At 37.4% G+C, this 27,836-nt stretch overlaps 4 protein-coding genes across 6 annotated transcripts; 2 read left to right on the forward strand and 2 right to left on the reverse strand.

Moving 5' to 3' along the window:
- Nucleotides 1-2,298: 2,298 nt before the first annotated feature.
- Nucleotides 2,299-4,476, reverse strand: Sigmar (Tumor necrosis factor alpha-induced protein 8-like protein sigmar). The gene is made up of 4 exons (XM_076892904.1): nucleotides 4,434-4,476; nucleotides 4,142-4,243; nucleotides 3,167-3,438; nucleotides 2,299-2,652 (listed from the first exon to the last, which is right to left on the reverse strand). The coding sequence occupies exons 2-4, from the start codon at nucleotides 4,149-4,151 to the stop codon at nucleotides 2,299-2,301; spliced, it is 636 nt and encodes a 211-aa protein (XP_076749019.1). The 5' UTR covers nucleotides 4,152-4,243; nucleotides 4,434-4,476.
- A 7,169-nt stretch (nucleotides 4,477-11,645) lies between these two features.
- Betaggt-i (geranylgeranyl transferase type-1 subunit beta) lies at nucleotides 11,646-13,170 on the reverse strand. Of its 2 annotated transcripts, XM_076892903.1 has the most exons (4): nucleotides 12,970-13,166; nucleotides 12,483-12,892; nucleotides 12,011-12,371; nucleotides 11,646-11,828 (listed from the first exon to the last, which is right to left on the reverse strand). In XM_076892903.1, the coding sequence occupies exons 1-4, from the start codon at nucleotides 12,986-12,988 to the stop codon at nucleotides 11,716-11,718; spliced, it is 903 nt and encodes a 300-aa protein (XP_076749018.1). In that variant the 5' UTR covers nucleotides 12,989-13,166; the 3' UTR covers nucleotides 11,646-11,715. The 2 variants fall into 2 exon arrangements, with proteins under 2 accessions (XP_076749018.1, XP_076749017.1); XM_076892902.1 differs by having other exon boundaries at nucleotides 12,483-13,170.
- A 400-nt stretch (nucleotides 13,171-13,570) lies between these two features.
- Zn72d (Zinc-finger protein 72D) lies at nucleotides 13,571-21,832 on the forward strand. Of its 2 annotated transcripts, none has more exons than XM_076892900.1 (11): nucleotides 13,571-13,706; nucleotides 13,983-14,143; nucleotides 14,253-14,594; nucleotides 15,030-15,596; nucleotides 15,696-16,409; nucleotides 16,600-16,981; nucleotides 17,045-17,232; nucleotides 18,251-18,399; nucleotides 19,744-19,839; nucleotides 20,084-20,204; nucleotides 20,489-21,832. In XM_076892900.1, the coding sequence occupies exons 1-11, from the start codon at nucleotides 13,657-13,659 to the stop codon at nucleotides 20,770-20,772; spliced, it is 3,054 nt and encodes a 1,017-aa protein (XP_076749015.1). In that variant the 5' UTR covers nucleotides 13,571-13,656; the 3' UTR covers nucleotides 20,773-21,832. The 2 variants fall into 2 exon arrangements, with proteins under 2 accessions (XP_076749015.1, XP_076749016.1); XM_076892901.1 differs by having other exon boundaries at nucleotides 15,141-15,596.
- Nucleotides 21,833-24,674: 2,842 nt separating this feature from the next.
- Ubi-p63e (Polyubiquitin-63E) lies at nucleotides 24,675-27,367 on the forward strand. The gene has a single exon (XM_076892905.1). The coding sequence runs from the start codon at nucleotides 24,705-24,707 to the stop codon at nucleotides 27,216-27,218; it is 2,514 nt and encodes an 837-aa protein (XP_076749020.1). The 5' UTR covers nucleotides 24,675-24,704; the 3' UTR covers nucleotides 27,219-27,367.
- The last annotated feature ends 469 nt before the right edge of the window (nucleotides 27,368-27,836 follow it).

The raw sequence follows: 27,836 nt of genomic DNA on the forward strand, positions 1-27,836 counted from the left end.
CGCGTGAATTACAGCTAGATTTTTTTTTTTTCTTTTTTAATCAAATATTTTGTGTCGATTTTAGGCAAATGTATAAGTTTATCCTACTAAAATCAGTTGGTATGTGCAGCTACCTTATTTCTGTATTTTTATTTGATATTGTAAACGCTAAATATTTCTTCTGCAAACAGTGCTACTTGAATGGTGGATAAACTATTCTGGCAATATTGTAATTTTATGTGTGCGTGTGTGTGCGTGTGTGTGATAACGTTGAGTATAATTCATGTAAATAAATATACCAAATCATTAATCGGACTTGCGTTTATCAATATTCTTTTGCGTTTAATTAAAACGAAGCAAACGTCAAGAGGAAGAGAAGTCATTAGCCTCGTTATAAATAATTTATTAATAATATATCGATACAAGTTTTTCATTTTTTAGAATCATCACAAATAACGTGTAAAGTGTGTATAACGCATACAAAACGCACGAATCTGCGACATACGTGTAATACATGCTGGTGAATTTATAACACAAACATTGTACGTCCACTTTTAGCGTTTGCCAGAACGAATAGATTTAATAATTCAATTATATTTTATTAATAACATATTTGGAGATATATGCAATATACAAAAAATATTCGTTAAAATATACTGCAACAAAATAAGAATGGTTTTTAGATATTTGAAGTTTGCGAAGTACTTGCGCGAATTTTCGCAATTGATCAGTAATGTATGGTGCAGCATAAAGAAATCTGAGCTCTAGGGCACAGAGTAAGCGTCCACAGAAAGTGGACGTACGATATTCGTGCAATGCATCGACGTGATTTATATGGTTTAAATTTAATTGTTGAGACTCAGCCATGATTATATTAGATATGTTACGTTTTATTATGCATGTGTCGAAGATGTATCGAGGCGCGCAATATGAGTGAAGACGAAGGGCAATCCCTCTTCCTAGATACACTCGTCGATATGTTGGATTATAACTCTTTGACGAGTGGAAGATTATACCTTCAAAAGGATATCTCGCAACACGTAACTCTATTAGAGCGATCTCAGCGGTGATAAATTGCTTATTTCACGCGCTATACCGTCGGGATTAACGGAGTCGTTTCTACCGTCTTCTAGTAATAAGCCCATTTTCGGGCATAAATAAGCTCATTTCTCTTTTTTTTTGGTATAGATTGACAGTTGGTATCCTAACGCACACGTGTGTCGTAAATAAATATACACTGATCGTAACAATATACATTCTGAAAATAAATAGAGTATTTCACAATTATTGCATAAATTGGTGAGCACTACTGTGTGAATTCGATCAATTCCCACGAGGAACGTCGTATTTCAAAGGCGTCCCATCGCGTCAAAAACATATCTATCGTTATATTTCTTCTTTTTTACAGGCAACCGTGACTGTTACCACCACATATAAGTGGAACTTCATTTTCTTTCCTTTTTTAAAATAACCAGGGAAGAAATCTATTACTTCCCCTTGACACTAGAACTACCAAACCTATGAAAATTACGGATTTTCAATTTCTTTCCTTAGAATCGTTAACAATGTGTAACGGCTTTTGACAAAATTTATGCTGACTCTTATTAGAGTAAAAAAATTAGTATACAGGATGTTCAATTTTTTCCCGATCGAACTTTATAAGTATATAAAAAGTTTTGGGAATGCTTGTGAAAAGTTATAACGAACAGACAGAGTACAAAAATAGCGATAACAGGCGTGTGCTTACTATGATACAAGAATAAGGTGACGATCAACGTAATTGACACTTATTAACATCCCATTTCAAAGTGTTCACCGTTTATGCCAATATAAAATTGACAACGACACGAGTTTGGGTTTATTACTTTACGAAGTTCATTTTAATCTTGTTTAATCTGGACGAAAGTACGATCAATTCTTTGTGTCGGTTTACCATCTCTATTAACTTTTCCTTTTAAGTATATTCCTGCTGCATCATTGTAACCACAGATCCATTATCATTTCCTTTGAACTTCGTACTTTTCTTACAATCTTGCGGCAAGACCAGAACTAACTTACATGTACTTGTATCACGTTCTTTCTTGATTTGTGTCCGTAGAATATACAAAGTTTCATCGGAAAAAACTATGACACCTTGTATATATATACATGTTCATTACACACATACTCCCCGGTCATATGGAACGCGGGTAGCATATGTTGGTACGGATTTAGAGTTGATAGTTCTAGCGTAAAATGTAACAAATGTTTTAGTAAACACGCGATTTTCGTTCATGCAGCCGCATTGGTCATGGGAACATGGTCGCGTTTAAAAAGGAATCAAAGATGCCCAGCATCTAAGGCCTTATTAATATCACTAACTAACATCCCGAGAACGGGTCTGTGTTCGGAGTCTTGCCTGAATACGGAGTCTAAGAAATCGGAATGCGTTAAGAAATCGAACACCTGATCACAACGGTCTTGAGACTTGTCCGTTAGATGTGGTTTTATGAGCGTCTGTATCGCGGTTCTACATCGTTCCAACGACTTTGTTAAGTACGCCCTGTCGAAACTGAATTCCAATTCGTAAAATGAAACGACAGACATCGCCACAGCTCTTAGCGCAGTTCTTATTTCAGCTAATTTCGCGTCATCGGTAGCGTTCAACTGTTGGTTACGTTGCAGAAGACCCACCTGGAATAAAAATATTCGACGTTTGTGAAAAGAGGACACTTGAATATAAATAACTTCGCATCGGCTGGTGGTTTCAAATGTGTATTAAAAAATTAATACATCTGTATCATTTTTAACACACGCGTGACCGTGTATTGAAAATTATACAAATTAAATCACAGATATATTAATTGCACGTGTCCTTAGATGCACGTAAAAGAAATCAATAAACTTCCATTACTGGCGCAGTCAGAATAAAATTAATCTGTTTTCCACATAGAAACTGATTCTAATATAAAAAGGTGCACTACGCATATAATAAATGCAAATCAATTAGCTTTTAATAATGTATGAAATCCTTTCATCCTACTCTAGTTAGACGAGTACAGATAAATGGAGTTCTACTCTATTAACGATTTCACATTTAAACAGAAAACGTTCTTCAAAAATTGAAACGATCTTTATTCAATTGTGCCGTTGTTGTAATAAATCTGAACAGTACATATCGATCGTGCCGATCGTAACAGACAAGTACCTTAATGGACAGTTTCACGATATTCTTTAAAACCTTTTCCGGTTGCTTTTTATCTAGACCGGGGTTAGTTTTCGCAGCTCTTTCCATGAGCTTGTACAGATTGTCGAGTAGCGACGTAGTGGCATCATCTATCAGCAATGATCTTCCGGCCCCGGTAGATACGACTCGGCCCAGAAGTTTTTTCTGCGCTCGAAGACCTAAATCACGAGCACGGCTTCCGGTGCCTCCGGCGGGATAAGATCCGCCGTTCAGTGTAGTCGCCGACTGCATCACTAGGGAGGGGAAGCAAGAAAAAATTGGACGCGATGTACCATCTGCTTAGCAAGATACGGGGTTGAATAATGCTCCCTTTGTCGGATGAAAAGGTCGATTTGCGAAGACGTTACGCAGGGTGCATTAGAAAGTTCGCTTGAAGCTAAATGTTGTATGCGTTAAAATAGGAAAAAGGGATTTAACTATAATCGCGTACGTTACAAAAACCTACATATACTTTCATTTTGGGTACGGACTTGACGTTAAGCTTGAATCTGAACTTTGAAGCGAAATAACGAGCAACATGCTTTCGGAAGTTGTGGTCAAACAAAACTTATCACAACGCTAGTTAAATAATTAGGTCCCGATAAAAGTCCGATTATCTATAAACGGTGGACAATCTCGTCGATCCTATGTATCCTAAACGTAACGTCGCGACACAAAAGAAACTAACCGTAAAATAAATAATTCCAGGCATGTGTAACTATAATTCCTATCCCTTATCTTAACGCATACAATTTACATTTAATATCGATGAACGATCTTGTTTTTAACAGGCTTCATATAAACATAGATACACCTAAAAATAGGACGTGAAACAGGAATACTCGACGTTTAAAGTACAAATGATCAGAGAGAGAGAGAGTATATCTCTCTCTTATCAACTTATTAAGATAAGGATCGTGAAAATGATAATATAATGGACGTGCGAGCAGAACTTACCATCGAACATTTGTAGACCGCTGTCTCCTCTAGGCGATAACGGGATTGTGAATGAAATAAAGTGTTGTGTTGTGAGCACTGTCGAAACTCAGGCAAAAGTAACTAAAATAACCAAGGGCATAAAATGTATCGGTGCTTTGGCGTAAAACGTACATAAAACGATATTATGCCGATAAATTAAACGAACGGATATATAAATGATGTTGCACGATGCGCGAATGCGATTTCGTTCGCGTTTCTGTTCTTGTTCGCTAGAACGAATCGGAGCATTATACAGTTAACATTTGTATACCTTGATTGCAGTCAGTTACGGCTACAAGATGATAGAGCAGCCAGCTCTGCAATTCCATCACTGCCGTACCCCACGCCACCTACAAAAAAGACAATTATTTCTCCTCTTTTTTCCTTCCTTAGCGTGGCTCTCAAAACTTGACGGTAAAAATTCAAGATATTCATTGCCCGGCTTTCCTTTTATGAACCAACCGAGCTGCACATGTTTCAAAGTCTATTTCGCGTGTTTTGTAAATGATAGAGGCGAAGATAATAACGTTGGAAAAGTGTTTATAGGAGTAACGTTATTATTTGTTATTCAAGTAGCTCCGCTTTCAGAGTAACGTTAACACACATTCCGTGCCGCACGTGTCATCGACCACCTACTAAGTCTTACAGAGCGAAACTATCTGAATGAATGAAGACACTATTTAATTTTAAATACACAAATCGAGTACGGAATCAGAGAGCGTTTCAAGTAATTCGTAAACGTTATCATTAAACGTTACAAGCGATACAATTCAGGAGATTAAATTATTAATGTCTTTCTGTGACATTTGAATTTCATGTATCTTCGAATTTAATATAAAAATGTGTACTCAACACCCGTAACGTATCCAATGCTATCGACGAAGACGTTATCCAACCCAGTAATTATCGAGTTCCTGTGAGTAAACAAGGTACCCTTGTTTTCCAGTTATTTTCAGCAAATTTCACCGTCGAGCTCCAATTCTTCATTCCCGATCAACCTGAATTACCATTACAAAACAGTTTAGAGAAGTGGAAATGATATCGGTTCAAGTTCGTGGCGAGCGGAGAAAGAAAAAAAAAGGTATTAAATAGGTTAGAGAGTCGCAAATGCTCTCCTCCATTCGTGTAATTCGTGCCAGTAACTAAGGTCAAACCTGATACACTGGAAATGGAACGTAATGTGCGTTGCGGTTTGTTGTTGCGGGGGCATAATCGTATACATACAGCGAAGAGGCACAACCGTATGGAAGTTGGATCGATTTGTAAGGAGCGTCAAGGCGAGCGAGAGACTCTCGTTCTCGTTTGTCGACGTAATAAGGGCAAATGGATACGCGCGACGGGATATTACCTAGTCCCGATACGACGAGGCCTTTCTCGCTACGTATTTCGAGAACGTGACGAATATCGATATCGGCCGAGCGTTGCGAACATTTGAAAATTTCCTGCCGTTTGACCCGAATGCGAGGACCCGTCGAGGGTCCTCGAGCATCTGAACGATCTTCAGCCACTCGAGAACGTCCGAAGCGCTTTTAAACGCACTCGAGTTATCGAAACGGCTGAAATGCATACTCCTGGCATGCGATTCGATCTATCGCTCGAGCGATCTACCGCCAAGCGAATCGTTCAGAAGTTCAGGTTAGTCGCGTCACTATGGTCGTCCATGTTCGATGGGAAAAATCGAACAATATCACGGTGGAATGTTAATTAGATATTTCTTCGTACAGTGAAATTATTCGAGTAAGATCGTAAATAGTTTTTATTTAATGTTACTGCTATAATTAAATTATGTAAAAGGTATGCGGAGGTGAGTAATTAGTTAGTAAGGAGTAAATGCTTTGTACGAGGAAACGAGAGATCGATCACGCGGAGGACTTTCGCTCTCTTTGCTCAATCGCATTTTCTACAATTACTATCGATCGACGTATGTTATGTATACGCGGGCCAATTAGGCGACCGTTCGAGCGTCTCGTATTAAGAATTTTATACGCTTGTTAGCATCGACGAATTTCAAAGCGTTTCATTTATTTCTACCGCGTTCCATAAATTCTTTCGCCAATAACAAACCACTCTGTTTTCTACGATTGGTATACATTTTCTAAACTGCTCCACTTTCTTTTATTTAAATTAAATGATGCCTCGGAAAGGATAAGAAATTGAATTCCTCGTAGCAATTTTCCAAATTTCAGGTTCTATTACTTTCCATAAACGTGCAATTTCTACGGTGTCGTTGTAACTTGTTCTTGGTTCGTTTATTATTCACCACCTTGAACACTGTTCAAGCAGATCTAGAAAAATTTGACCGCATGAAACTAGAGATAAACTAGAAATAGAGAAATTTACGATTTCGGGTAGTAGCTTAAAAGACAAGTCGAAAGATTTTATTCCGATCTTTATCTGAGCGAGATTAGCGATCCGATGGAATTTCCCGTAATCCTGTTTGTTCTCTTCCCTCCTTCCCCTGAACATAAAATGTACAAAAAATTTACTTCCGTCCAGTACAGTGAGTCATCAGTGACTAATACATTTATGAACTGCCAGTTCATTGATACAGTCTACAAACGAGATTACATACTTAAGCAACAAACGATGCGGTACGCTGTTACTAAAATGAACTGAAATTAATTATGATATTTATTGTTACGTTGTATACTTGTCTTTTCTTTTACCTTAATAGAGTAGAAGCAATATTTATCGAGAACAACTGTTCTAGGAAAAGTGCAGAATAACAGGTTGATATATGGATAGTTAACCGCAGTTTGGAAGTTCGTCATTTCTATTATTAGTTATCTGCTTCGCATTATCACGATACGACGAAGGACATAATTAACAAGCCACGTGTTTTTTCGTGTATACGCAAACCTAACATTACGACGTTAAAAAGATATACATGGAACGCTACGGTCCCAGATGTTCTATATTTTTTTTTTTTTTTTCTATTAAATCGAGCTCTTTACCTGCAATCTTTCTCGCGTTACGTCGCATTCAAGAAATGGGGATGCAAGTTTACGATGTAATTTTCACACGCGATCGAATCTGAAACTACACGTGTCCCATTCTACCAATAAACATGATTGTACAAAAAGATCAACCGCGAATCATCTACTATCAATTTTATTATCGTTCTTATCTTCATCGAACAATTTCTAATCTTCAATCGCTTTAACAATTTCCTTCATGCGATCAGATCGATACTTAACTGTTATTTAATCACACTAGACATATGTACGTCATAAATTCAAAGTAACAAGTCGCCAAGATTTCCACTGTAATTTCTTAGAACAAGAATATATTCTATGTAGAGGTGTAACACGCGCGGAAATACTAAATCTGTTTTAGTTTGTTTGTTCAGTAGTTTGAAGAAAGACTTTCTGCCTTTACCCTCATCAAACTATTTTAAAGCAGATGCGATCTATCGTTTCTTCTTCGTAACGGTTTCCATATGCCATTAAGTTCTCGAAACTAACGGCTTTTTCTTTTTGAATAAAAACTATGAACCTTTTACTTTGACTAATTTTTTAAATATTCTGAATCGAGTTTGTTATTACCGTTAAAACGTAACTAACTACAACTTCCTTTTTAGGTTTTGCAGTAAAGTATCAGCAAACATGCCGCATATATATTATCCTCAAGAATTTTATCGGTGTCGACGATTCTCCAAAAAAGATTCGTCCCTGCGATAAAGTTGCAAAAACAGTCGAGCCTCCAGACCCACGATGCAATACCGAGAAGGGTCTAATTTATGACACTCTCCAATGCCTATCGCTTTCCGTCGCTAAATGACCGTCCTGCTTGAAATACTTTGTTGTTTTACAAACTATTCACGGTTGCCGCAGTTGCGATTCGCAGGTATAAACCATGCTTTTATAGTAAGATTTTTCTCAACATTTCATAAGTATTGCAAGTTCCAGCGGGAAAATCGAATAACACACTGATAATTACCTATGCTGACTCATTCACGTGAATACATAGGAAGACCTGTTCAAAATCGTTCAACCAACCAATTAAAATTCCCTGATTGGTAACCAATCAACCGGAACACGAGCAATGAACCGAAGCATGAACAGGTCTCACCAGATAAGTGTCATTCGACCTTTGATGAAATTAATGACAATGCTCGCGATCCGTTGCGATTATTACTCCATAGAAACGCGGCAAACCCTCGAAACCTTTCACAGTGATGACTATACAAGTTTCAAATCTGTCCATATTGTTACATTCTTCATATTAGTTTTAGAATGAATTCAAGTATGCTTTCCTGCAAACATTTTCGCACGCCGTTTGCGACTTGTTCCACGCAACAGTTCAAAGTAACGTATCGCAGCCAAACGTATTTACAAGACGATTTCAAATCGAACACCAACCCTCGTCCCTTTCTCCCCACCCGACCATTTCCTGAACGTTTTTCTTTTTATTCCGAAAGATGCAGCTGTCACACCGACAGCTGTGCAACTGGCACGAACCTCCTTGTTAAAATGAGCATCTTGTCTGAGAATATACCCGCCACCTGCCCTCCAACCGATCTGCTCAGCTTCACGTGTGTGCATACACGCGTGTGCGCCGCGCACGTGCTTATACGGACAAAGTTACGAGACGGATTATGCTCTGTCCACAAAGGTCACACGTCCCTATGTTAAATGCAACTTTCGAGATATTCGCGTACCCGCCGATGGCGGTCGTTTTTTGGTGTCAATCACGGGCGCGTCACAATTTCACGCGCACGTTTCATATTCGATTTCAACTTCACAGCATACCTCGTGATATTCAATTTATTTTGAACCCCACAAGGTCGAGAATACATTCGTCACTAGGCGTGGTGCAGAAACAAAATTTAATTTTACGCCAGCAACCTGTCCCACAAGTCATTAAAAACATCCTTCTCACTCCCAATATATAAATCGATCTTAACTAATGCAATGCAAAGTTATTTTACAGTTTGAATAGTGGTGTGAAGTGAAGTAACTGAATAGTAGTAAAAGTATAAAGATACATAGAACGTGTATACACACACGTGGTATTTAATTCAAGCGAGTTGATCGGTTGTGTAACGCGAATGGGCACGTTAAATACTGCAAACGATGTTGCCGTGGCTGTTGACGAGTGCACGTGTGAGACGAATTCGTCGAGATGAAAATGACTGATGGAAATGCGGCACCTCGCTTTACTGATAATTATAAACGGTACGATGAGCAAACATCGTACAATAGCTTCGTTTATCACATGGTTACGCGTTGAAGTTACCTATTTACGAACCTACATTCCGTGAACGGACAGAATTTACGCCAAGCCGAAAAAGATGTTTACCCCTTGTCTTTGCATCCTTCTTTTTCTGTTTTGCGTTCGAATGTGCGCGACCGCGTGGATGAAAATCATGCACCGTGGAAAATTTCACGCTGTACCGATAATCGATTAATCCGCGACACCTTGAAAAGGCTTTTGCCATTATTTTCTAAATATACACGCCGTGTCCTGTCCTAGTATTGCTTTACTACTCTGCTGGTATTCGTCACTTTCACGGTGACAGATGCACATGTAACGAATTAAGTTTCACGCATCCGTTCGGCCATGACTAAGTGACGCAATTAAGCGAACCCGTCGGTCGGTTTTGCGAAACAATTTCCACTTTCCTCTTCGCGAGGCTCGATGCCGTGTTACGAATGACACTGCGACAAGCTATTCGCTTTCCCATTTTTGCGTGTTTTATGCCAATTATAGTTTCAATGAATTTCAGTTCATCCTTAAGTATACATGCATTATTACGTTATTGCGATTTTTCTTGGCGCTTCCCTCGCTGCGATGAACGTTAACTTTTGGCGCGATAGCATTGCTGAAAATAGTTTCGACGATAAAAAAGCGTTACAAAAATCAACGATTAATTCATCGAGTAAAATGTGATGTTCCTAACTTATTTTTTTTCCTGTAACTAATTTTTTTTGTTTAACGGAGTTAGTATCATGAGATTAAATTTGAGATACATCGAACGAACTCTCGCCGATCGCACGTATCTATCTATCGGTGAGACGATACCAATTTCGAGTCGCACTAAAATGTTTGTTAAACGATTCCCATCCACGATGATCGGGAACAATTTCGTTCGTGATGAATTAATTTAAATTTAAGGCGCGCACTAACCTCTGCTGATGTCTGGGCCGCGAATGCGACCCCAACACTTGACAATGAAGTTTCTCTTTTCCTGCGACCAGAGGATAGATATGCAGTTCTATTGTTTTGTTTGCGTTCCACTTCGTTTCCGCGTACGTAAGAGGTTCCGCCGAGTTTAGAAACGTATAAAATATACTAATCGGGTCTATAAACGCGATTGAACTACAGTGCACAAGTAACGCGAATAAAAACGAGAAACTACACCGGCAACGATAGGACACGTTGCTTCCGAGCCATACAGTCTCTTCGAACGAACGAACGAACGTCGTCTGTTGTGGTCTGCGAACCCACCCCGGTTACCATGGAATCATCGCTCCGCGAGGTGGGGCGCATGTGGCAGCTACGCTCAGGCAACTTCGCAATGTCAGAGTTCTCCTTCTCGTAGTACACACTCGTTCGTTCACTCGTAGTAGTTATGATTGTGAATGCGAAAGAACGAGATATGACCACGCAATTTCCAGAGGTCTCTATTTCATGTGTATTTCAATACATTTGTATTAAAGATATCGGTAGACTTCGATCCGTATAATTTTACGTATACAGGTATCCGTGTCTTAATTTCACCATATGTAACAATTCGTAGAATTTTTAAGATACAAATGTTCGATGTACTTGAGTGTATTTAATCGATAGTGACATAATTTTTTGTTGTAATAATCGCCAATGCATGTAACAACAAATCAATTATGTATAAGAAAAACAAATGTTGAAACGAGGAAATTTTTACCATATTATTAGAAGATATTGTATCGAAGTTTCAAATTATTATCTGTAACTTAAAAATTGCATACTAAAAATTATACAAATTAATCTACAGATACGTTAATATACATAAAATGTAGACATGGTAGACTCTTTGATAAAAAATTACACAGAACGAAGAGCCGATACTATCAACATTCAAAATCATATACTCTAATAAGTTATCTAGTTGGCAATATTTTTAAATTGAATATCAATCGTTTTATTTTCATAAAAGGTAAAGGCGCAGCTTTGAATTTGTATTATATTGAAGGACAATAATTATAAATGCTTGTATACACGTACCTTTTTACTTTTATTAGAATTTTTTAAATTTGTATATAATGACATTTTAAGATGCATTTGAATTATGCTATTGTGTTTTCTCTTCTTATTTTTGGTATGTACTTTAAATAGACATTTTACCAAGTATTTCGATTGAAATAAAACTGTTAATAACATATCTTAAAATCATAATGTTCCGGTTAATTGACATTTTTAGAATAACGGTTTTCTGCACAGAGGATCTGTGAGAATTGTATTACAAATAGAATGACACAATGCAAAAATGTTATTTTTCCACCATAATTTTACTCTGTGCGTTTGATATGATATTTGGTTGCTGCAAGTACTTTATATGTTCGTTAATTGCGTTACCATACTTCGTGAATCTTTAATAAATGTTTATGTGCTCGATCGGAGATATTAAGAGCAGCATTCATAATGCATAAACCAGGTTCTCCCAAAAGGCTTAAACCACATACACCTAAAAAGTTCAATACACATATTGCATATTTTTTATTTAAGACAAACTCTGTGCAAATTCTGTTAGATTAAAACATGTAAGCCAAAGGACAAATAGGTGTTATGTTATCTGATTTGAAAAAATGTAAAACTTCGATAATCTATTAAAACTGGACTTGTTATAACCTGATATCTGCTACATACCTAAGTATGCATGAAGAGGATCTGGCAGACAATTGGCAAATTTTCCAAATCCTCCCACGATATTATCTTGAGTTTCAAGTAAGAATGCTCTATTCTCATCAGGATCTGACAATTTACTAACATCAAGCATTTGTAGCGTCGCACCTATCCAAAAACTATAACAAGTATCAGATGGCTTTCCAGGTCGTCCATGAAAGCCACTATCTTGTCTCATAAGACACCATCTTTTCAGTCTGTTCAATTGATCATTTGTCAATACATTATGAAGCTCGTCCATAAGAAATAGACTAGCTACAGCACAAAATGTAGATCCTCCGTGTGATTCAAGACCGGGTCCTTGGCCCATCGCACCATCATATGACTATAATCATTGTTGAGATATTGCGCTATGATAAAATTAAGTAGACAAAGCCAGTTTTTGTTAATAATCTTTATAAGCAAAATGAATATACAGGAAAAAGTAAAAACTCACAATGCTCTTTAAAATGTAGTCGATCGCTTTTGCCTTATCGATGCCCGACCAATCGTTTAGAATTGTAGATATACAACAAGCACAATAAAGAAACCTCATGTCACTCTCACATCCCGTTATAATAGCTGTAAATGATCCATCTGCATTTTGACACGCTCGCATTCCTTCGATAATGGACTTTCTATCGACTCGACTTAAATCATCTCCAAGGATTAAAAGGGTAACTAATGCAAGGTACGTCATCGCTAAATGACCACATTGATATTTTGTAGCATCCTTTGGTATTGTTGTAGAGGGCTGAAAGCCAGAACGTGGCCCAGCTCCGGTTACTTGAAGCCTATAGATCCAGTCTATCGCCTCTAATTTTGTCTCTTCACTAAGATCATTCAAGCAGTTCAATATATCCAGGCCTGATATAGCGAAAAATGCTACGGTAAGTCTGGAGTTATCAAATTCGGCTGAACTACTCGGCATGATTTGTAATAACCTTTGGAAATATTTGGCATGCTTTCTCTTCGCTAGTTGCGGCAGCATGTCGTATACGGTGTCTTAGTATGATTAATAATGGGGGAAAAAAGAATTGTATTTCAAGTGTACGCTGACGTATCGAAAGAGAGTGTTACTTTTGAATTTGTTGTGCAAGTGAAAAAAGGTTCCATCAGTATTATGGTAGGTCCTACTAGAGAGCGCTTTAACTCTGAACGATAGGTTTAGTTACTACTAGGGGGCGTCGAAAATAATTCGTCAAACGCACGCGTCACCGGCAAACTAGCTCTTCTTTGCGCACGCCGGACGTTCACCGCAACACGCACCAACGCCGCGAAAATTACACAAACTTCATACTACCCCGGGAAAACGAAGATAACGGGAAACACGCAGTAAGTTAAGTTTCAATTAACCGCATTATATCTGTCCGCATCGTGAATACTTTCTCGCGGTAGTTTCTCTGGTTAGTACGGTAGCGCGTTGATTTGCGCGGAGGTAGTTTGTCGGAGGACGACGCAAGGTTCTCGTGGAAGCGGCCACTGAGGGCGCGGCACTCTTGCAATTGTTGCCGCTGGCTCCAACAGAATAACCAATAGGAGCCGCGGCAGCGCCGCCATTCTATCGAGTTCGTGGCACGCCCTACAACTTCCTCCATTGTCCTTCTTTCCGGGATTCTCTGCGAGGAAGGATGGCTCAGAACAATTATTTTGGGTTTACTCACGGCGGAACGCAATATGGGTACGAAATCGATTGCATACCATAATTATTAAGTAGCTAGTGTTAAGTTTATCGAAAAATCGCGACGGTAACTACGTTGGCGGGAGTAATAACTGTTCGTTAAAATCGGTGCACGCGAGAGCCCAGCCGGCTTGGCCGCCATTTCTTGCTGAGAGTAGAGCGTCCATCGAGCGTCTCTCCCGGGCACGGATCCGATAGAGGTCTTTTTCGTTTTGCCCGTTTTCAATTTTCATTCTATTTACCGTGCATGAGAAAATCCATTATTCTTTCGAACAGAGCGACTAGCGCAGCCGCTTATCAGACTGGTCAAGCGGGATACGCAGTAACTCCAGCGGCAACCGCCACGTACACTCAACGACCCGCTGCCGCTGCGGCTACAGGTTACGAGACCTATCAAGCGGCCGCTGCTGCAGCCGCTACCGGTACCACGTACGCTGGTGAGTTCCTTCTATATTCAACTTTCATTTACCGTTAATCTTCCATCTTCTGCCGCTTGCAAGCCAGTTCTCTTGATACTTTCCTAACTGTGCGCATTCTTCTTTACAGCTGCTAACCCTGGTACTGTGGCACAGACGTACGATTACGGTTACGGGCGTGCTGCACCTGCAGCTACATACGACGCCACAAAGACTTATTACCAACAACCTGCAGCAGCTGCGGCGACTTATACCACTACCGAAACACATTATCAAGCTGCGAAACCTGCGTACAGTACTACCAGTGCTTATACGGGCACAGCGAGACAAGCTACTACCACAGGGCAAGCTAAAACGTACCAAGCATCGAGTACGGCTTATCAACAATCTAATCCTACCCAAAGCGCTACATATTCTTCTGGATATACGGCACCTGCTACACCCGCTGCTACACCATCGACAGCAACAAATAGTAAGTTTTCATTGGATCATGTTTATATGTTAATATTTTTCGCCTGAAATTAAAAATCCTGTGTAAATGTCCTGCTAACCGTGATGTAGGCACTAATAACATGAAATTGATCCTCTGGCTATTCAAATTTATATATACATATATAAATATATGTATGTATATACTTATATACATTTGATAATATGGAATTCTGCTAATGTTTTAATCTGTTACATGGTTTAAAATGCTTAGCAGAATTGAATTCTTTCTAAAGTCAGAAAATTGATATAACGGTAGAAGTAAACAAAAAAGGTTGAATACTATAAAATGTAAATATTTCGTCGAAAACAAAAAGAATGTATTTATTTTGACGGGTACAAGTTAGTAGAGAATGGTTCCATGAATACAAAGGATTGACTCCTCCAGAGTTTGAGGTTTCAATTTCATTTCCCTTAGAAACGGCGAGTACAACGTATTCCGGCTACGACGCAGCGCTATATAGCGCTGCGACTATGTATGTAGCCCAACAGAGTGCAAACAGCAATTCAACTAACCAGAAGACTGGAGGTTGGCAGGGCTACGGGCGGAAGGGATTCGGCACTGGAGGTGGAGGAATGAAGGCAATGCGACCCAAGCAGCCTCCTAAGCCTCAACAACTACACTATTGCGATGTCTGTAAGATCAGCTGTGCTGGACCACAAACGTACCGTGAGCATCTGGAAGGACAGAAACACAAGAAGAAGGAAGCCTCTCTGAAGGTACCGCAACAACCGCCAGCGCGTGGAGCAGGCAACAGCCTACGTTGTGAACTTTGCGATGTTACTTGTACCGGAAACGATGCTTACGCCGCTCATATAAGGGGTGCCAAGCATCAGAAAGTCGTCAAGCTGCACACAAAACTTGGAAAGCCAATACCAAGTGCGGATCCGACTGTTTTGAATCCGAAACCGGCAGCAGCAGCTAAAACTACGGGTACTAAGAAGCCTACAGTAACGGCCACTCCTAAGATTAATTTTGTCGCTTGTGAGTAATCTTGTTTTGCAGATATCAAAGTCTAAAGTGAATTATCGAGATAATTTTGGGGACTTGTAATTAATAGCACTGTGTATAATAATGTTGCAGCTGGAAATTTGGGAACTGTAAACCAAAATCAAACTGCAGAACTAAAACCAGAAGAAACTACAACAGAGGAAACTGTAGAGGAAACATCTGTCGACGAGAAAGACATTCAACCAGTTGGTCAAGAATATATAGAGGAGAACAAATCAGAAGATGGAAAAATTATAAGCTTTAATTGTAAGCTTTGCGAATGTAGATTTAATGATCCTAATGCCAAAGACATGCATATGAAAGGAAGACGGCACAGATTTGCTTATAAAAAGAAAGTTAATCCTGACTTGGTTGTTGATATGAAACCAAGCTTGAAGCAAAGGAAATTGTTGGAAGAAAAGTTACGTAGGCAACAAATGCGGGACGAATATCTACGTCGTAGGGAAGAAATTAATCAATTGGGACCAATGGGTCCGATGATGGATGAAGAAATGATGTATTGGGAAGAAAGACGACGCTATGAAGAGGAATGTGAATATTATGAATGGTATCGGCGTTACGGACGTGGACCTGGAGCTCCACCAATGCCACGTCCTTTCCCAGGACCACCTCCAATGATGATGTTCCCCGGACCTCAAAGGAGGCCAGATTCATCTGATGACAAGCATGTATTAGCGCATCATACTACCATATATCCTAAGGAGCAAGAACTGCTGGCAGTTCAGAAGATAGTTTCACATACTGAAAAGGCATTGAAATTTGTGTCTGATACATTAGCCGAAGCTGGTAATTATTATTTTTTATTACAGTAAAGAATATCGGAGAGTATAGGTCCTTTAAACTGTTTTGAGCTTTTGAAAGATTGAAGAAGAATCAGTTTCCAATACCTTCCCTACTCCCAATACTCTGGTGTTCTTTAACATAATTCAGCATATAATTTCAAAATTATATTTTCGAAATATTTTTATTACTACAGGCAAAAAAACAACACCTACTACTACTACAACAACTACTACTAATGCTACACCAACGACTCCAACTACAACCACGCAGCCGCAGCCGCAGCCGCAGCAGCAACAGCAACAACCACAACAACAGCAGCAGCCACCACCACCACAACAACCACAACAACAGAATGCAGATGCCGCGAAAATGAAAGAAGATGCTGACAAAAAGAAAGCTACAACGCCACAGAAAGAAGATGGTAGTGACGGTAATTTGTTCTCATTCCAAAAGGAGAAAGAAGATTCTAGGATATTGAGAGGTGTAATGCGCGTCGGTAATTTGGCGAAAGGACTTTTATTGTCAGGCGATAACCATGTGTGTCTTGTGGTCTTATGTGCGGAAAAACCAACACGGTTAGTTGAAAAAATCTTACCTATTAAATCATATTTTAAATTCATACATATCGTTTTTTGTAGATCATTATTAAATAAAGTTGCTGAAATTCTCCCGGCACAGCTGAAGATCGTTGCTCCTGAAGATACATACAATGTTGGAAAGCACCCAGAATCAGCCGCATTAACGGTTTCGGGGGGCAGTGTGACTGTTAGCGTAACGCTTACCAGTCCTTTAATGCGAGAAACGCCTAAACCAGCAGCAACTGCAGGTAATTTGATCGTTTTATATTTTCATGGTGGCCAAGAAAAGGATAACTTGATAATTTTAGAGATTTTCATAGTAAAACACCTTTTATTTTCATGCCATTTTTCTCGAGAACATGTGTGGTTTCTGGAATTTTGTTTGTTCTTTTCATGGCCCAAAACGCTTCTTTGTAAATTTTTTTAAAGCACCAGGATGATGCAGGGGCAGCCAAGGACTTCAACGGTTGCCAGTGTATATATACGCTCTAACATACAAAATTCCTTCTTTCTTTTCGATACAGCTGCATTTTAGTGTGTCCACGACTGAGTATTACGTTTTTGGAAAGCACTAATTAAGAAAAAAGAATGTAAGAGCGTACACAGAAAAACATATGAACAGCCATTTTTTAACGGAAAAGAGAGAGCGTAAACTTGATACGATTAGACGTCTCTACATTTCGTTTTAAGTTAATTCGTAGTAGTACACTTTATAAGTTTTGTCGATAAATAGTTAAGCTGGAGTCTCCATTAAAGAAAAATAATATACAAGTATGAACGTGGACACGCTTTCGGTATGAGGAAACAACGCTGAGGCAATCTTAAAACTATGGACTTTTTGATCATGCATTAATAATTAAAAAAGGAACCCTCTACCATCGAATGTTGTACACATAATGTGCAATGGACAGTCGACTCCTCATTCTTAACCGACGATTCTCTTGACAGTGTTACTTCGGCATTCTTTTTATGAGTAACGCTGTCAATACAAGCAAGAAACGTCGGTCGTTCTTTTAAGAATTTTGTCATGCGAGACGAAAGGACGTTTACGAAGAGAGGAGTGGCGTATCATTGTCGTATACTACATTCGATTAGGTTTATTTTTGTTTCAATGAGAACGCTTTAGGCCATGCTCACAAGTTTTAATGTATTTGAATTAAAGAATAATTATATACATATACATAGAGGGAAAAAACCCAAATTGGGCATGATCAAACACTCTAAGTGTTGTCTAAGCGTGTTGTGCTTTCTTTGTTGGAATCTCAGATAATGCTGGACAGCAGCAACAGGGAGCTGCTCAACCGCAAACAACGCCCGCGGCGCCCGCTGTGACGAAACCAGATCCACCAGATGTACTTCCCAAGGCTAAGTGTTTGGAGGCTTTAGCTGCACTCAGGCATGCCAAGTGGTTTCAGGTTTGAATCAATCAACTCTCAGTTCAAGATCTCAAATTTGTCGGTGCCATTTTGTTTTGGCACTATAACGACTTGTTTTCTGTTATTTTTTCCTGACATATATATATATGTATATATGTATGTACATATATTACGCGAAACGCGTGCAAGTTGTCCTCTCTCTCTATCCGCAAAAAAGAGCAGTCTTAGAACTTCCAGCCTTGTGACGATTTTATTTTTATTACCATCTATATATCTTCTTGTTGATATGATTTTGTCTGAAACGTTTATTTGATCATGTTTGATGTTTTAGCTTTATAAGTCTGCCAATCCACTTTATCCACTAATGTTAAAATTTATAAAGATTACCATATATCTGCGATAAATTATTTGCATTTTATAATTTGTCTGTTAATTACTATATAAGTGGATGGATGGTAGTGGCACCATAATTTCACCATTGATAGTTTTATGAAAAAAAAAGAAGAAGAAAAGAAAGAACAGAAAGAAAATAAGAAAAGAGTAAGAAAAAAGGAAAATAATGAAACAATGGAGAAAGCTTGAAATGTGCGTGCAGTGTAATTTCGAGAAAAAAAACATCGAACGTGCAATCAGATAGTTTTAGGCAAGAAGTTTAAGCATTATGTAAATGTGAATTGTAGCATTTCAAATATCGATGCACGTCATAAACATTTACATTTGCTTTACTTCAAATCATCAACATCCAGAATAATAGGAGACTATTTGCAGAAAATCGTGTAAAGAAAGTATACTTCTTCAAAGGATGTAGTTTTGTTTGTTTTGTTTGTAATGCACTATATATCTGCTTTACGATGCTTTTATGATCAAGCTTGTTCATTATTCTGGATTAATCTTAATGCATTGTAGCCTAGACTGAGTCTGTTCTAGGTCTGTCTTAGAAGTACTTAAAGTTAGTGTATTGTTCTCTATAAATATGTACTTTGTTTAATACTTCCTACGCGATGTGCGTTATAAGCATTTAAATGTTAAAAAGACAGACAAGCACAAACACACAGTGGTGTCATAAGTGTATCGGGTGTTTTTCAATTATAAGTTCAATAGAGTTATATTCGGCAGTTTGATAAATATACAGTTCTTCTGATACGTTGTACTTTTTTTTAAATGTTATGTTAGGTGTTAATTGTTCAGGAAATGTTTAATAAACACCCGATAATTTTGATATGGGCTAATAATTAGGAGCTATAGGCACGAGGCTGGGAGGATAGCTAAAGCCCACACAAAGCAAACTAAAAGGTAGTTTAGGACGTCGCATCTCCAGAAGATTCAGTGATTTTAATCTATATATTTAATTGTATATGCTAAAGTAATGATCGTGTTCGACAGGCTAGAGCAACTTCGCTGCAGAGCTGCGTAATGGTCATTCGCATAATGCGTGATCTTTGTAACCGCGTACCTACTTGGGGACCATTAAACCCATGGGTTAGTATTAAATAATACATTATTATAGAAATTAATAAGAAATAATAGTTCAATGATCCAATAGAAGAAAGAGATCAAGTTAAAAATTTACCAGATGAAGTTCAGTTAACAAAAATAATCATTAGTAAAACAAAATAATATAAAATATGTAGCAATATTTTAAGAACAAAGTAGATAAACAGAAACGGAGAAAAGTCTTGTTTTTTTTTTTTTGTTTTTTTTTTCTTTTTGTTTCTTTTTGTAGGCATTGGAACTGTTAACGGAGAAAGTTATTAGCACTGCTGGAGGTCCTCTCAGTCCAGGTGAAGCTTTAAGAAGACTCCTTGAATGTGTTGCTGGAGGAATATTACTTCCAGGGAGCCCAGGTATATTTCATATTTGAAACTTATTTTCTCTGTCATACAACAAGATTTTCGCACATTTATTAATCATTTTTAAAAGTAAAATGATGATACAGATGACGAGACTGAGTGTACTGTGAGATTCATTGTAGATTCAAAAGTCGAGTATTTCGATCTTTGCATCTTAAATGAAATGCTTTGCAGTATTGCGTAGATGATTGGCAATCTGATTTTTTTGTTTCATATATAAAATTTTACACAATTTGCATTGAAACGTGACAATTATAAATAATATGTATTTATGTAAGGATTATCCGATCCATGCGAGAAGGAACCGGTCGATGCAATAGGCAACATGACAGCCCAACAAAGAGAAGATATAACTGCTTCAGCACAACATGCTTTACGATTAGTCGCATTTCGTCAGATACATAAGGTTTTAGGTATGGAACAACTTCCACCACCTAAGTATAAGGGCAGATATGCTAGGAAACGAAGACGTGACAATAGTAACGGGGAAGGAACAGATAGTGAGGCTTCGAAAAAGGATAAGAAGGCAGAGGAGATCAAAATGGAGACGGACTCCAAGTAGATCTACCAAAATATCCGCTTTATTGATTTACTCATAACTTATATAGTAATAAGAAACAAATTTTTCTCGTATCAATTGCTTGTTCGAATGAGGCGTTTTCTGTACTGGAAAGGTCAAAATTATAGCAATACTAACGATTTATTAATATAATTATTTGGAGCAGGAGCCTTCTTCAATATGAACAATCAATGGCATCGTTTTAATTTGCAATCATAACATTAACCACGAAAGAAGTTATTAGGTCGGATTACATCATATTGCCTTGACTTTGTTCTAGGACCTGATATAATGATATATCGTCAAGCTGTTGTGTTTCTATTACTGCTAGATATATCTTTTATTACTAACTAGTACTAAGTTCGATATTTTAATGACAAACAAATGATGTATAGCTTCAATTGTTACGAGTAAACTTAACTTTTAAATACTAAATTTGTTTAAAGTAAGAAGTATATAATTTTATTACGAAACTGCAATTGATGTTATCGTTAAGGAAATCAGGGAAAAATTTAATACAGCCATTTTATCGACAATTCTTTAAAGTACTTCTACTATCTTACCTAAACAGGCAATTGGTACGATTAGTTCCAACATTAGGATTTTATCAAAGAAAATGATGAATGCGTTAATTAGTTTTGAATTACTTATTTAGCTATATTGCAAAGTCACAATGTATGGTGAAGATATTTAATAGAAAGGGTGGTTAAAAAGAAGAAAAACAACTGAACATTTATAATTTCGAAGTTAAGAGTAGGTTAGTTTGTATTGAGAATTCGTGTGTATGTTGTGTGTGTAGTCGTAAAGAAGTGCAGAATGTTTCCCTGCACGAAACAACATCGTATGTTCACCTTGCGTGTACTGATTCCACATGCAGAAGATTCCAAGAACGCAGAGTCGCAAAAGAATTATTAAAATAGACGCTTTGCTGTCCAATGAGGGTTAAGTGCACGTGTCAAGAATTCCTAATGTTTTACTGTAGTTTTGTTTAAAAATGCCACAGGAAGACAAATATTAATTCAAAATGTTCAATATTTAATAAAACTTTCTTTCTGACACAGTGTATGGATCTTCTGTTGTACACATGCAAATCCTCTTTGAATAAATCGAACATGCACGAGAATAACTGTAAGGTTTTCTTCACTTCCATAATCCTTTGCATATTATATAGTAATGTGTAAGGAGCCTTGAACAATGAGATGAACAACAAGAATCCCCTTTAGCGAAAAGGCCACACACACAATAGCACTCTGATTGTATGATTATAGTTAATAGATAATTTTTTACAAGAACAAAACACTTGACATACAAATAAAGTAATTTCTTTTCGAATGGCACCGAGCAGAAGTGAGACTGATATTGTATTAATTTTCTTAATAAACATGGTATGTAACAGGTAGTATATAAAATCAAAGGACATTAATTTACATTTAAATTAAGAAAATAATTTTTATAAGAGTTAATTTCGTGTAACATTAATTCTGTTTGGTGCAACTAGTCTATTTCAAACAATAATGTTTAATAATATAATCTCGTAATTTCGATCTTTTATAATTTTGTAATCAGTAGACGCATAACGGTTATTTTTGTCACTGACTGAGCTAGCACGTGTTTTAAATCAACGTAAGGTCAAGTATATTAAGGCACTTTTTTACAGTATTAATTACAATATGCTTATACATGTTTGAATCCTGCATATGCGTATCCTTAATTTATTATAATTTGAACCAAATATTAATGTAACGTAATGCACTATATATTTGCAGGAATTTTATAAAACTAATTCGCAAACTTTTCCATTTTGTATTTTAAGCCTGCAATATATATATGTATGTAGAGCTTCGAGCAGTTTCGATTATGTATATGTAATACACATTACTTTTTTTCAGTATTAAGAATTTAACAGACAATGTACTGAACATAAGGTGGGAATTACTTTATCCTTTGGTTTAGAGAAACTATATCGAACGTTCACTGTGCCATTCTAATTATATTTTATTTTTTAAGAACAATATCCAAACATGACAAAAACCCTTTAATGTTTGCTATAAACTTGTCTCGAAAATAGAAAGGTAAATAAATTTATATTGTTCTTAGAATTTATATACAGAAGGTCTGCGAGTTTTCGTTTTCTCATCTTTTTTTTCTAGCTCATTAATTATTCGTTGTAATTGTTGATAAATTACATAATTGTGTAGTTGACTAAAATTTACTTCGATGTTAATAATAAAATATTAAACTAAAAATGTAAATAGTTATCGTAAGTAAATGCTTGTTTTCGAAATTATCATGTATTTCATGTAAGAAAAATCGTATAAACAAAGTTTTAATCTATTTCTACGGTTGTTTATCTAATCGCTGACTTTCATCTGTTGAAATTTCAATAATATAGATATGCGCAACGTTAAATATCGATTAATAATAATATTTTTATTATATATAACATAACTTTGTTATTAACTGTGCGAGTTAAGCATTTCATTATTTCAGTGAGCATCAATTATGACAAATAAATATTCGTATTTAACGAATTAAAAAATTTCATTAATTTCAAAACTATTACGTCAACTTAATATTTAAATACAACGTAATATGATTGACAACTTCAAACTAAGTCGAGAATTCTTTTCGCATAATAATTTCGTAATTGTAATTGAAAGAATAAATACGAATTTAGGGAAAGTTTGGGGAGTATTCTAAACATAACCTAATGTATCGACGTAGATTCCAACGTTTGCTTTCCTGAAATTTCTAAATATATATTTAGCATACATGCAAGTCATAAAGAAGTTACTGGAAAATCGTCATTGTGCAAAAAACAATGAGTCATCACTTTCTTTTGTTTAATAATGTTTCGTGCGTCCCCTAGCTACGGCAGTATAATCATCGAAATGTGACGGTCCGAGAAAAGACGTGCAAATAAACTTTTCACTCGTCCAAAAAATAATTATTTTAAAAACTTGCAACGTATCATTAATGATTTTATATACGATGTTGGTTTAACAAAATTTATTGTGCACAGTACACCCTTTGTCCCAGAAACCAATCAAACGTAGCGACGTCAGAGACTTGATGACTATAAGGAGATATAATCCAATAGACGTCTTCGAAGAAATTTCCTCATCTATTTGCGCATGAGCACTACGACTCTCCATCCATGATATAAAAGGAACAGCACACTCGGATCGGTAACAGACGTACCGTGCCCAGCGTGTATTTCAGCTGTAAGTATGCAAAGAGAAGAGTGTCCATTTTCGTCGGATCTTGCTTCATTTTTCAATACTTTTATACCGATTTATTTTTCATTATTTTTAAGCTTCTAACGTCAAAATGCGAAATATTATTCGATAATAATCGCATACTTTTTTATTTTAACTTTATTTGCAAGCTTTTATGTATCAGACCATTAAATTTATTCTATGTAACAAACTAACAAGAAGAAAATTAGATGATGAAATTACTAAGATTGTTGTAATTAGTTATTAAGTTTAATTTTGTGGACTTGTGGGCGTTAACCACAGGTACTTGGATATGGGACCTTTCGTCCCATCTGCTCTATATTTGTAAAACTACATCTATTTAATAGTACATCCAGAATTTCAATATACGAAAGCAATAAGGTAATTTTTGTTGAAACGAAAATAACAGTTGCTTTGCTAATCCGTTACGTTTTTGCTGCGTAGTAACAGAGGACAAAATGGCGGTTATTGATTGCAGTTAATGCGACACCATTTTATCCTGCATCGTTTAGTACTTCCATATCAAAAGTTTTTGTACATTTTGCAGAGTATAAGAAGAAAATATTAGACGAAAAGAATTTCTTTATTTCTATATCTATCTATCGCTCGGCAAATATAACGATATTCTTACCCGACGAATGTGATGTAATTCCTCGATGCATCTAACATATTTTACAATTTTTTTACCAGATAACCATGCAGATCTTTGTGAAGACATTGACAGGAAAAACTATAACCCTCGAGGTTGAAGCATCAGATACGATCGAAAATGTGAAAGCAAAAATTCAGGACAAAGAGGGAATTCCGCCGGATCAACAGAGATTGATTTTTGCTGGAAAGCAGCTTGAAGATGGACGTACACTTTCCGATTACAATATTCAGAAGGAATCGACCCTGCATCTTGTTCTCCGACTCCGAGGTGGCATGCAGATCTTTGTGAAGACATTAACTGGAAAGACCATAACGCTCGAGGTTGAAGCATCAGATACGATTGAAAATGTGAAAGCAAAAATTCAAGACAAGGAAGGCATTCCACCAGACCAGCAAAGACTGATTTTTGCCGGAAAGCAGCTTGAAGATGGACGTACACTTTCCGATTACAATATTCAGAAGGAATCGACCCTGCATCTTGTTCTCCGACTCCGAGGTGGCATGCAGATCTTTGTGAAGACATTAACTGGTAAAACTATTACATTAGAAGTCGAAGCATCAGATACAATTGAAAATGTTAAAGCAAAAATTCAGGACAAGGAAGGCATTCCACCAGACCAACAACGATTAATCTTCGCTGGTAAACAGCTGGAAGATGGACGTACACTTTCTGATTACAATATTCAAAAGGAATCAACTCTCCATCTTGTCCTCCGACTTCGAGGTGGCATGCAGATCTTTGTGAAGACATTAACTGGTAAAACTATTACATTAGAAGTCGAAGCATCAGATACAATTGAAAATGTTAAAGCAAAAATTCAGGACAAGGAAGGCATTCCACCAGACCAACAACGATTAATCTTCGCTGGTAAACAGCTGGAAGATGGACGTACACTTTCCGATTACAATATTCAGAAGGAATCGACCCTGCATCTTGTTCTCCGACTCCGAGGTGGCATGCAGATCTTTGTGAAGACATTAACTGGTAAAACTATTACATTAGAAGTCGAAGCATCAGATACAATTGAAAATGTTAAAGCAAAAATTCAGGACAAGGAAGGCATTCCACCAGACCAACAGCGATTAATCTTCGCTGGTAAACAGCTGGAAGATGGACGTACACTTTCTGACTACAATATTCAAAAGGAATCAACTCTCCATCTTGTTCTCCGACTTCGAGGTGGCATGCAAATTTTCGTGAAAACCCTCACAGGAAAAACAATTACATTAGAAGTTGAAGCATCTGATACAATTGAAAATGTTAAAGCAAAAATTCAAGACAAGGAAGGCATTCCACCAGACCAGCAAAGGTTGATTTTTGCCGGAAAACAGCTTGAAGATGGACGCACTCTTTCCGATTACAATATTCAAAAGGAATCAACTCTCCATCTTGTCCTCCGACTTCGAGGTGGCATGCAGATCTTTGTGAAGACTTTAACTGGTAAAACTATTACATTAGAAGTTGAAGCATCTGATACAATTGAAAATGTTAAAGCAAAAATTCAGGACAAGGAAGGCATTCCACCAGACCAACAGCGATTAATCTTCGCTGGTAAACAGCTGGAAGACGGACGTACACTTTCCGACTACAATATTCAAAAGGAATCAACTCTCCATCTTGTTCTCCGACTTCGAGGTGGCATGCAGATCTTTGTGAAGACTTTAACTGGTAAAACTATTACATTAGAAGTCGAAGCATCAGATACAATTGAAAATGTGAAAGCAAAAATTCAGGACAAGGAAGGCATTCCTCCGGACCAACAGCGATTAATCTTCGCTGGTAAACAGCTGGAAGATGGACGTACACTTTCTGACTACAATATTCAGAAGGAATCGACCCTGCATCTGGTTCTCCGACTTCGAGGTGGCATGCAGATTTTCGTGAAAACCCTCACAGGAAAAACAATTACATTGGAAGTCGAAGCATCAGATACAATTGAAAATGTGAAAGCAAAAATTCAGGACAAGGAAGGCATTCCTCCGGACCAACAGCGATTAATCTTCGCTGGTAAACAGCTGGAAGACGGACGTACTCTTTCCGATTACAATATTCAGAAGGAATCGACCCTGCATCTGGTTCTCCGACTTCGAGGTGGCATGCAGATTTTCGTGAAAACCCTCACAGGAAAAACAATTACATTGGAAGTAGAAGCATCAGATACAATTGAAAATGTGAAAGCAAAAATTCAGGACAAGGAAGGCATTCCACCAGACCAACAACGATTAATTTTCGCTGGGAAACAACTGGAAGATGGACGTACACTTTCGGACTACAATATTCAGAAGGAATCGACCCTGCATCTCGTTCTCCGACTTCGAGGTGGCATGCAGATTTTCGTGAAAACCCTCACAGGAAAGACAATTACTTTGGAAGTCGAAGCATCCGATACGATTGAAAATGTTAAAACTAAAATTCAAGATAAGGAGGGTATTCCTCCCGATCAACAAAGGCTAATCTTCGCTGGTAAACAGTTAGAAGATGGACGTACACTTTCCGACTATAATATTCAAAAAGAATCTACTCTTCACCTTGTGCTACGACTTCGAGGTGGTCGATGATTACATATTTTGACAGCGTTTTAAACAGAAGAAAATTTATATCAAATATATAAAAACAAATTTTTTTTACTTTTGTTCATAATAGCTGCTGATCATGTGATTATTACGTTCATATTGTACTCTTCTGATAAATGAACTCCATATTATATGTATATTGCACATCTGTTAACCTAATGACTCCGTTTCCGCTTCTGTTTCCTTCTCTGCATCTCCTTCTCCCTCATCTTAATTACAATATTTTAGAGTACTGTTGATTATATAAAGGAATTCTTTAATTGTTATCTAATAGAAATTGTTGGACAAATTGTATCTCCCGCTTTAGAGGTGAGAGAGAAAGTTATATAAAAGAGCTATAAGAAAGAGTGAAATAGATGATGGGGACTCTACTGTAAAACTTCTGGCGCCATCTCTGTGAAAAGTGCTCAAACTGGTCGCACAGCATTATCGACAGTGAAGTGAACTACTGCAGCACTAGCGCCATCTCTTGGAGGAACGCTGAAACTGGGTCGGTAATTAGTTTCACTACCTTCCACAGAGATGGCGCTAGTAGTTCTTACGAAGTTCACTTCACTGTCGATAATGCTGTGCGACCAGTTTGAGCACTTTTCACAGAGATGG

Source organism: Xylocopa sonorina, chromosome 3 (assembly GCF_050948175.1).
Source record: "Xylocopa sonorina isolate GNS202 chromosome 3, iyXylSono1_principal, whole genome shotgun sequence".
Taxonomy (NCBI): domain Eukaryota; kingdom Metazoa; phylum Arthropoda; class Insecta; order Hymenoptera; family Apidae; genus Xylocopa; species Xylocopa sonorina.

Excerpts from the sequence above, each read along its gene's own strand:
- Sigmar (XM_076892904.1), bottom strand. Across the intron at positions 2,653-3,166 it reads TCGTGAAACTGTCCATTAAG|GTGGGTCTTCTGCAACGTAA; the intron begins GTACTTGTCTGT and ends TTTTTATTCCAG.
- Betaggt-i (XM_076892902.1), bottom strand. The coding sequence starts at position 13,016 with ATGCTGCCGCAACTAGCGAAGAGAAAGCATGCCAAATATTTCCAAAGG. Across the intron at positions 12,372-12,482 it reads ACTACATTTTAAAGAGCATT|TCATATGATGGTGCGATGGG; the intron begins GTGAGTTTTTAC and ends CAATGATTATAG. Across the intron at positions 11,829-12,010 it reads TCCTCTTCATGCATACTTAG|GTGTATGTGGTTTAAGCCTT; the intron begins GTATGTAGCAGA and ends TGAACTTTTTAG.
- Zn72d (XM_076892900.1), top strand. The coding sequence starts at position 13,657 with ATGGCTCAGAACAATTATTTTGGGTTTACTCACGGCGGAACGCAATAT. Across the intron at positions 18,400-19,743 it reads GGCATGCCAAGTGGTTTCAG|GCTAGAGCAACTTCGCTGCA; the intron begins GTTTGAATCAAT and ends CGTGTTCGACAG. Across the intron at positions 19,840-20,083 it reads GGGGACCATTAAACCCATGG|GCATTGGAACTGTTAACGGA; the intron begins GTTAGTATTAAA and ends TTCTTTTTGTAG.
- Ubi-p63e (XM_076892905.1), top strand. The coding sequence starts at position 24,705 with ATGCAGATCTTTGTGAAGACATTGACAGGAAAAACTATAACCCTCGAG.